We start from the raw sequence: 11,153 nt of genomic DNA, 5'->3' as shown, positions 1-11,153 counted from the left end.
TGAATTAATTGTCGTACTGTGTTGAATATATGTAATAACTGTACCATTCGCATTATAAACATTGCCATGGAGATATTCATATCATCTAATAGATTAGTTGTCACTATGATCATGTCAGGGTATCTAGCCGACCACTGATTTATTACTTAAGAACGTGGATGTGGTGCAGTGATATAAGCTGCGTGATAATTGTAGCTAGGCGTATGTCGTGAGTTGGAGGACCGGTTCTCTCCATTCATCATCTGTGTTAAATGTACATATATTGCATTGGAAAATGTTGTCTCATAAGATCTTGCACGCGTTCCGTTTTCGGTAAAAAACACAAACCGTATGCATTTCTGTCTTTGATTAGGAATGGTATATCTCTTTGCCTCATCATAAATATCCAGTTTTCGGTATTTAAAAAACAGTCCTATTTCGATTTTCTATATGCGGTATTTGATATCCTATATGCGCTTTATATCTGTGTTTTATGGTCATGGATGTGTCTTTCTCTGTGTTTGACCAATCGTGCCTGTACATATACACATACATCGAGTGATATTTTTTTTGATCTGTTTGATATTCGTCATTCTGAGTTTTCATGTGGTTGGCCACTCGTAAATGCATCTTTTAAGATTTCATGAATTCTATATATAGATTGCAGATACTGTAATTGCTAAACTCGAATATATATTTGCTATATTACTGTTCATATCTTTTGAATACTAGTAGTCATTGCTGGATCCATGATGGTGTCTATTTATATGCATGATAAAGCAGGAAAATACCTTTAATCTGTGTTTGGTGTTGTGTTTTGTTATAAAGGTGTGGATTTTTGTGGATTTGGAGAGTAAAACATTTGTTTAATGTGTTGAAGATCTATGTGTCTTTTTTATCATGAAAGTGTTTTACACTCTTGCCAGTTATATCTGTGAGCCATGACAGTACTGGGTTTGTTGATGATAGCAGTGTGTGCCGCTGGCACACTGTGTGCTGGCACACTGAACGGCGCCAGCCTCGACATCAATCTCTACAAGGACCTCTTACTGGATCTTCATAATCGCTACAGGAGGCAAGTTCAGCCACCCGCGGCAAACATGCAGGTCATGGTAAGGATATTATTATAGGATGATGCTTTAGGTTTTTGGTTTTTAATACAGATAAACACATAATTACAACAGGGATTGTTTTCTGTTTTCACCATTCGCACAGGATATTCATCATTCTGCATGTTTTATAATTATTACTATATGTATATAAAATGTTATTCAAATGTGTTTGCCTTTGTCAATGATTAAAAACATATTGGATAACAGTCATCAAGTCATTCTATGTGTCCCTCTCCCCACTTTCTGTGTTTGTGTTGTTTTCTTTTTTACCTGCAGGTATAACAGCCATGAAAAATAGCCTCTCCCCCACTTTCGATTTTTGTATTGTTTTTCTCTTTTTCTGTTTTTTTTTTTCCGGAGCTATACAGGTGTATCCAGAATCCAGTATCCAGCAGTAGGCGATTATGAATGTTTCATCCATTATGTCTATAACATCACGTAACAATTAAACGGATTGCTCTCTATCATTGTATTTTTGGCGCACTAAAATTTATGCGCATAACAAAATAATAACCGATTAGTACAAATTAGATGATCTTTTCTGATCTACAGGTTTGGAATCAGAATCTTTCCACGGAAGCCGCGTCATGGATTGAAGGATGCGATTTTAAACATCAGCACGAAGACAGAGGAGAAAATTTGGCTTTCAACACTAATGCATACACGACCGAAAAGTTAATCGCTGACGCGCTGAAGTCTTGGTATGATGAGAAAAACCAGTACTCGTTGGGGCCACAGTCATGTGGAGGAGCCTGTCACTACACCCAGGTAAAACACGTTGATGGTTACATACGAGGTTGTCTAGCTTTTAGTCGAATTAGAAGACGCTTCCCACTCCATAACACAAGGCTCTATCATTCGCACACGTTTTTAACGATTTACAAGGAAACTCCGCTTTTTTTCATGTTTTCCCACGTGGGATTAGTGTTTTGGCATTATTACGATTTAGTTAGCTTGTTGGTATTCTTTGGTTTTAATGAATGGCCTGTCGATAGAAAAGGCTGGGTGTAAGACAGGAATCCTCTCACCTTTTCTTTCTTTTTAGACTAGAAATTATCAGAACAACGTATATATGGACATCAAATTATCGAATTGTATCATATTGTATACGGAAGTAAAAATAGCATATTGAAGATCTAAATCGGTTGCAGTATATCATTGCATATACATCCTCGCGATCAGGATATATGTTAAGAATTATAAGTATTAAGCTGGTATAGCACACCGCGGGCTAGGCTGATATAGCACACCGCGGGTTATGCTGGTATAGCACACCGCGGGCTATGCTGGTATAGCACACCGCGGGTTAGGCTGATATAGCACACCGCGGGTTATGCTGGTATAGTACACCGCGGGCTATGCTGGTATAGCACACTGCCGGGCTAGGCTGGTATAGCACACCGCGGGCTAGGCTGATATAGCACACCGCGGGTTATGCTGGTATAGCACACCTCGGGCTAGGCTGATATAGCACACCGCGGGTTATGCTGGTATAGTACACCGCGGGCTATGCTGGTATAGCACACCGCGGGCTAGGCTGATATAGCACACCGCGGGTTATGCTGGTATAGCACACCTCGGGCTAGGCTGATATATAATATAATATTTTTAGACAGTTCATTTGAAAGTGCCATTCTACTGGATATTGCCATTGTTTATGATGTCCTGTGGAGGCAGAAACATCATGAATAATAATCCACAATTATGTAGGTACACTGTTCGAATCTAGACATCATTTGTGCGATAGGTTGGATCAGGTCAATTTTGTGGTCAGGATGGGGATAGGGTTACTTGATCGTCTGTTTACTTCAAAATATAGTGTTTTTAGACCAGTCTTTTTATTTCATTATTTATACTGCGAGCTACTTACTAAATTGGTATCAACGCATATCTCAAAATGAAGGCAATCCAGAAAAAAAAAAAAAAAAAAAAATTTTATGGGAACAAAAATCTAAGGTAAACATTCGAAAAATAATATCTGTGCGTGGTCCTTAGTTTCCAACTAATGACTTACCATAACCAACGTTCGTTTATGTACCGCAGGTATTTTTCTCCGCAAAGCAATTAAATGCGAATTATCTAATGATACAATTAGTTATTGATTGGTTATTCACGTCGAGATTAAGTATTTCCTTATTGTGTCGACAGATGGTGTGGCACAAAACCACACAGGTTGGTTGCGCCATGGTCCAGTGTCAGAGTTTAACTGCCTTCGGAAGGAGATTCAAGAATGCCTGGTACCTCGGCTGCTTTTATGATCCTAAGTGAGTCAATTCCACACATTTATATGATTTTCTGTTGATCCACATATATTTTATGAGAACAATGATTATGTGGTAGTCGTGTAGTTACCTGTTATACATCATGTTTAGTTAATTATAGGTATGTGGCTGTCGTGTAGTTACCTGTAATACATCATGTTTAGTTGTTAATTATAGGTATGTGGTTGTCGTATACTTACCTGTAATACATCATGTTTAGTTGTTAATTATAGGTATGTGGTTGTCGTGTAGATACCTGTTATACATCATGTTTAGTTAATTATAGATATGTGGTTGTCGTGTAGTTACCTGTAATACATCATGTTTAGTTGTTAATTATAGGTATGTGGTTGTCGTATACTTACCTGTAATACATCATGTTTAGTTGTTAATTATAGGTATGTGGTTGTCGTATACTTACCTGTAATATATCATGTTTAGTTAATTATAGGTATGTGGTTGTCGTGTAGTTACCTGTTATACATCATGTTTAGTTAATTATAGATATGTGGTTGTCATGTAGTTACCTGTAATACATCATGTTTAGTTAATTATAGCTATGTGGTTGTCGTGTAGTTACCTGTAATACATCATGTTTAGTTAATTATAGATATGTGGTTGTCGTGTAGTTACCTGTAATACATCATGTTTAGTTGTTAATTCTAGGTATGTGGTTGTCGTATACTTACCTGTAATACATCATGTTTAGTTAATTATAGGTATGTGGTTGTCGTGTAGTTACCTGTAATACATCATGTTTAGTTAATTATAGGTATGTGGTTGTCGTGTAGTTACCTGTAATACATCATGTTTAGTTAATTATAGGTATGTGGTTGTCGTGAAGTTACCTGTAATACATCATGTTTAGTTAATTATAGGTATGTGGTTGTCGTCGTGTAGTTACCTTTAGTGTATTATGTTTAGTTGTTCCTTATCATTGAATACTAGATAATTTATAGCTGATACCATTGTATTAAAACTTTGTATCTTTTGTACAATCCTTTGGATTAGTATTCTGTGTTAACAATGTAATGATAGTGCTGGTATAATGATTACTAAAATGCCTTCAGCATTTAAAAAATAGTTTGGGATAGACCAAGAGTTCAACGTGAATGAGAGACGGATAACATGTCTTGCTCAAGGGTACACCCTTTGGAACTAGACACGCAAACTGCTCTCTGAAGGAATCGAACTACACATATCAGACCTTTACCCCTTAGGTAGATAAATCAGTGCTCTACTGATTGAGCGATTCATATAACCTAGAGTAATTTACAATGTTCTTTTTTTATAGTCCAACAAAATATATGTTCTCTATCGTGGGTTATTACCGGGACTTATTGTCTTTTATCGTGGGTTATTACCGGGACTTATTGTCTTCTATCGCGGGTTATGACCGGGACTTATTGTCTTCTATCGCATGTTATTACCGGGACTTATTGTCTTCTATCGTGGGTTATTACCGGGACTTATTGTCTTCTATCGCGGGTTATTACCGGGACTTATTGTCTTCTATCGTGGGTTATTACCGGGACTTATTGTCTTCTATCGCGGGTTATTACCGGGACTTATTGTCTTCTATCGCGGGTTATAACCGGGACTTATTGTCTTCTATCGCGGGTTATCACCGGGACTTATTGTCTTCTATCGTGGGTTATTACTGGGGCTGATTGTCTTCTATCGCGGGTTATTACCGGAACTTGTTATCTTCTATCGCGGGTTATTACCGGGACTTATTGTTTTCTATCGTGGGTTATTACCGGGACTTATTGTCTTCTATCGCGGGTTATTACCGGGACTTATTGTCTTCTATCGCGGGTTATTACCGGGACTTATTGTCTTCTATCGCGGGTTATTACTAGGACTCGTTGTCTTTTATCGCGGGTTATTACCGGGACTTATTGTCTTCTATCGTGGGTTATTACCGGAACTTGTTATCTTCTATCGCGGGTTATTACTAGGACTCGTCTTTTATCGCGGGTTATTACCGGGACTTATTTATCCCTTTTTATTTGATCATATATTTTTGGAATGGTGTCCTCCTAGTGTTGAGCTATTGCAGGCGAAAACGATTGGCTAATCATTGCTATCAGATATGTCTACTTTGATATTGCTGCCATTTGTAGAACGCGAAATGTTCGTGGTATCGTAAACAAATGCTATGTTTTGACAAACAGTGTAAAAAAAAGTCATTTTGTCACCTTTCTTCAACCTAATCATGGTATCTATTACGCTGTCTTTATTTTGTTCCGGCCACAAAGAGCCAACAATTCGATAACTCCACTGATACCGCCGCAGCAGATCCGCGGAACCATTATCATGCTGGTTGATGCATGTGTTTGGAAGATAGCCTTCCGACATTTACAGATAACTAAACAGCTCAATGGATTTCGTTTTAGAAATCAATTTTGTGATTGTGAAAACTGCCTGTCATAGATAATTGATCATGGACTACACTAGAACCGTACTCTATTGGCGGTTTACTACAATGTCGGGCCCAAAGTTATCAAACAGACATTGGATCATATTGAGGCTACTTGTTTCAATATAATTATTTTAGTGTTCAAATAATTGTACATTTCCTTTAGAAAAGTGATAACATATGTTAACGTTGTTTAATAGATACGCAATACACAAGGCGATGGTACTTTTAATAATAAATACATCATCACCCGAATAATAAGTATTCCTTGACAGGACGATGTATAAATTATCACCCCCCCCCCCCCCCCCCCCCCCCCCCCCCCCCCCCCCCCCCCCCCAATGAACCCAATTTGGTCAGAAACATCCTTTGGGGATGGGGAATAGATTTTGCATAAATGGTGACCCTGACCTCCAAGGGGCCAAAGGGGCGGGCCTAATTGGGAAATAGAGGTAATTCCTTCAAATCGCTACTAGTCATAAAGTTATGAATGGATTTGAACCCAATTTGGTCAGAAACATCCTTCAGGGAAGGGGATCAGATTTTGCATAAATGGTGACTCTGACCCCCAAGGGGCCTGAGGGGCAGGGCCCAATAGGGGAAATTGAGGCAATTCCTTTAAATCGCTACTAGTCATAAAGTTATGAATAGATTTGAACCCAATTTGGTCAGAAACATCCTTTGGGGATGGGGAATAGATTTTGCATAAATGGTGACCCTGACCTCCAAGGGGCCAAAGGGGCGGGCCTAATTGGGAAATAGAGGTAATTCCTTCAAATCGCTACTAGTCATAAAGTTATGAATGGATTTGAACCCAATTTGGTCAGAAACATCCTTCAGGGAAGGGGATCAGATTTTACATAAATGGTGACTCTGACCCCCAAGGGGCCTGAGGGGCGGGGCCCAATTGGGGAAATTGAGGCAATTTCTTTAAATCGCTACTATATGTAGTCATAAAGTTATGAATGGATTTGAACCAAATTTGGTCAGAAACATCCTTTGGGGAAGGGGAACAGATTTTGCATAAATGGTGACTCTAACCCCCAAGGGGCCAAAGGGGCGGGGCCTCATGGGGAAATAGAGGTAATTCCCTCAAATCGCTACTAGTCATAAAGTTATGAATGGATTTGAACCCAATTTGGTCAGAAACATTCTTGGGGGAAGGGTAACAGATTTTGAATAAATGGTGACTCTGACCCCCAAGGGGCCTGAGGGGCGGGGCCCAATAGGGGAAATTGAGGCAATTCCTTTAAATCGCTACTAGTCATAAAGTTATGAATGGATTTGAACCCAATTTGGTCAGAAACATCCTTTGGGGATGGGGAATAGATTTTGCATAAATGGTGACTCTGACCCCCAAGGGACCAAAGGGGCGGGGGCCTAATGGGGGAATAGAGGTAATTCCTTCAAATCGCTACTAGTCATAAAGCTATGAATGGATTTGAACCCAATTTAGTCAAAAGCATTCTTGGGGGAAGGGGAACAGATTTTGCATAAATGGTGACTTTGACCCCCAAGGGGCCAAAGGGGCGGGGCCCCATATGGGAAATAGAGGTAATTCCTTTAAATCGCTACTTGTCATAAATTTATGAATGGATTTGAACCCAATTTGGTCAGAAACATCCTTTGGTGAAGGGGAACAGGTTTTGCATAAATGGTGACTCTGACCCCCGAGGGACCACAGGAGCGGGGCCCCATATGGGAAATAGAGGTAATTCCTTTAAATCGCTACTAGTCATAAATTTATAAATGGATTTGAACCCAATTTGGTAAGAAACATTCTTGGGGGAAGGGGAATAGATTTTGCATAAATGGTGACTCTGACCCCCGAGGGGCCAAAGGGGCGGGGCCTAATGGGGAAATAGAGGTAATTCCCTCAAATCGCTACTAGTCATAAAGTTATGAATGGATTTGAACCCAATTTGGTCAGAAACATTCTTGGGGGAAGGGTAACAGATTTTGCATAAATGGTGACTCTGACCCCCAAGGGGCCTGAGGGGCGGGGCCCAATAGGGGAAATTGAGGCAATTCCTTTAAATCGCTACTAGTCATAAAGTTATGAATGGATTTGAACCCAATTTGGTCAGAAACATCCTTTGGGGATGGGGAATAGATTTTGCATAAATGGTGACTCTGACCCCCAAGGGACCAAAGGGGCGGGGGCCTAATGGGGGAATAGAGGTAATTCCTTCAAATCGCTACTAGTCATAAAGCTATGAATGGATTTGAACCCAATTTAGTCAAAAGCATTCTTAGGGGAAGGGGAACAGATTTTGCATAAATGGTGACTTTGACCCCCAAGGGGCCAAAGGGGCGGGGCCCCATATGGGAAATAGAGGTAATTCCTTTAAATCGCTACTTGTCATAAAGTTATGAATGGATTTGAACCCAATTTGGTCAGAAACATCCTTTGGTGAAGGGGAACAGGTTTTGCATAAATGGTGACTCTGACCCCCGAGGGACCACAGGAGCGGGGCCCCATATGGGAAATAGAGGTAATTCCTTTAAATCGCTACTAGTCATAAATTTATGAATGGATTTGAACCCAATTTGGTAAGAAACATTCTTGGGGGAAGGGGAATAGATTTTGCATAAATGGTGACTCTGACCCCCGAGGAGCAAAAGGGGCGGGGCCCCATATGGGAAATAGAGGTAATTCCTTCAAATCGCTACTAGTCATAAAGTTATAAATGCATGTTGTAAACTCAGAGAGTCTGGACTTCATTATTTCTTTAAAGCAGTTGGGATCCCCATGCTATAACCATAAATAGCATTGTTTAAGGTTAACAAACAAAAGGAATTGAACATGAACATTATTTTGACATTTGGTCAAATCCAACCAGGTGAGCGATACAGGCCCCATGGGCCTCTTGTTTACCATGGAATTCGGCAAATCAATATCATATTTACTATTCAAAAGACAAGCTGCACTTGTGTGATTTAATGATTTGACCCCTCGCATCAATAAAGAGTTCTGGAATGATGAATCATCGTTGTTGTGGATAACTATCTAATACAAGCTCTGTTTTGTCTGGTGTATAAATGTACAGGTCTTAATCAAAATGTATATAATCGGCTGTCAGTTGTAATTAAAGCTGTCGTTTCACACGCAATCGGTTGTTTTTCCGTTTGGTTTGTTGTCATCCTCATATGCCTCATTATTTTTTTTTTATCATGATGATTTTTGTTTGTATATATTGACACTTTACTCCACTATCGTTTTGTCAGGGGGAACTGGATAGGGGAGACGCCATACGATCAGGGAGCGCCTTGCAGCCAGTGTCTGACAGGACAAACCTGCGACAAAAAATTGTGTACAGGTAACGCTTTGTTACTTATACAGTCATACTGACTACTTTATATGTGTTCGAATAATAAAACATACTAACTTAATTGTTCTGATATAGGTAATGGCGTAAACAATGTGAAGTGTGAAGACAAGAAAGACAAATGTGAGACTTGGGAGGCGATGGGGGAATGTTCCAAGAACCCAGACTACATGAGAAGGAACTGCCGTAAGGCATGCGGGGAATGCCGAGGTAACTACCTAATGTAAACTCTCGCCTGTGTATAGCAATCAGTGGGCGACACCAACCCATGTATGATTGTAACTACACCGTCAGTAGTGCGAACAAAGGGCACTCTTTTGTAACTACACCGTCAGTAGTGCGAACAAGGGGCACTCTTTTGTAACTACACCGTCAGTAGTACGAACAAGCGGCACTCTTTTGTATTCTACACCCACAGTAGTGCGAACAAGCGACACTGTTTTGTAACTACACCGAAAGTAAGCACCGCCGACATCTATGTAAACGTTCTATGATTCACTTACTATCCGTACCCATTTTTCACAGATACATTTTTTGCTTTATAACTCAGCGTTAGACACGTTATCCTTTTTGATTGCACATGTGGAGTCAAATGTCTACGTCCCCGATAGATTTGTGATTGTAGCCATCTATAGAATAAGACATCTCTAGGCTATCCTTTGTTTGTATAACTGTTACTAATCTAAATAGTAAAACTTCTGTAAACTGTCTCCTGTTTGTATAATTGTTACTATTTATACAGTAACACTTCTGTAAACTGTCTCCTGTTTGTATAATTGTTACTATTTATACAGTAACACCTCTGTAAACTGTCTCCTGTTTGTATAATTGTTACTATTTATACAGTAACACCTCTGTTAACTGTCTCCTGTTTGTATAATTGTTACTATTTATACAGTAACACCTCTCTAAACTGTCTCCTGTATGTATAATTGTTACTATTTATACAGTAACACTTCTGTAAACTGTCTCCTGTTTGTATAATTGTTACTATTTATACAGTAACACCTCTCTAAACTGTCTCCTGTATGTATAATTGTTACTATTTATACAGTAACACTTCTGTAAACTGTCTCCTGTTTGTATAATTGTTACTATTTATACAGTAACACCTATTTATACAGTAACACCTCTGTAAACTGTCTCCTGTTTGTATAATTGTTACTATTTATACAGTAACACCTCTGTAAACTGTCTCCTGTTTGTATAATTGTTACTATTTATACAGTAACACCTCTCTAAACTGTCTCCTGTTTGTATAATTGTTACTATTTATACAGTAACACCTCTGTTAACTGTCTCCTGTTTGTATAATTGTTACTATTTATACAGTAACACCTCTCTAAACTGTCTCCTGTTTGTATAATTGTTACTATTTATACAGTAACACCTCTCTAAACTGTCTCCTGTATGTATAATTGTTACTATTTATACAGTAACACCTCTCTAAACTGTCTCCTGTTTGTATAATTGTTACTATTTATACAGTAACACCTCTGTAAACTGTCTCCTGTTTGTATAATTGTTACTATTTATACAGTAACACTTCTGTAAACTGTCTCCTGTTTGTATAATTGTTACTATTTATACAGTAACACTTCTGTTAACTGTCTCCTGTTTGTATAATTGTTACTATTTATACAGTAACACCTCTGTAAACTGTCTCCTGTTTGTATAATTGTTACTATTTATACAGTAACACCTCTGTAAACTGTCTCCTGTTTGTATAATTGTTACTATTTATACAGTAACACTTCTGTAAACTGTCTCCTGTTTGTATAATTGTTACTATTTATACAGTAACACCTCTCTAAACTGTCTCCTGTTTGTATAATTGTTACTATTTATACAGTAACACCTCTGTTAACTGTCTCCTGTTTGTATAATTGTTACTATTTATACAGTAACACTTCTGTTAACTGTCTCCTGTTTGTATAATTGTTACTATTTATACAGTAACACCTCTCTAAACTGTCTCCTGTTTGTATAATTGTTACTATTTATACAGTAACACCTCTCTAAACTGTCTCCTGTTTGTATAATTGTTACT

At 38.6% G+C, this 11,153-nt stretch overlaps 1 protein-coding gene across 1 annotated transcript in view; it reads left to right on the top strand.

The window, feature by feature from the left end:
* Positions 1 to 920: 920 nt before the first annotated feature.
* LOC117340626 (cysteine-rich venom protein pseudechetoxin-like) overlaps positions 921 to 11,153 on the top strand; it is a 30,149-nt gene continuing 19,916 nt past the window's right edge. Inside the window, exons 1-5 of the mRNA XM_033902393.1 lie at positions 921 to 1,091; positions 1,644 to 1,859; positions 3,240 to 3,355; positions 9,003 to 9,094; positions 9,182 to 9,313. Of these exons, the coding sequence (XP_033758284.1) occupies positions 921 to 1,091; positions 1,644 to 1,859; positions 3,240 to 3,355; positions 9,003 to 9,094; positions 9,182 to 9,313 (727 nt within the window). The remainder of the gene's footprint in view (positions 1,092 to 1,643; positions 1,860 to 3,239; positions 3,356 to 9,002; positions 9,095 to 9,181; positions 9,314 to 11,153) is intronic.

This window comes from Pecten maximus, chromosome 2 (genome assembly GCF_902652985.1).
Source record: "Pecten maximus chromosome 2, xPecMax1.1, whole genome shotgun sequence".
In the NCBI taxonomy this organism is placed as follows: Eukaryota; Metazoa; Mollusca; class Bivalvia; order Pectinida; family Pectinidae; genus Pecten; species Pecten maximus.
The sequence above is the reverse complement of the archived record's forward strand: the minus strand, read 5'-3'. Positions and strand labels throughout refer to the sequence as shown.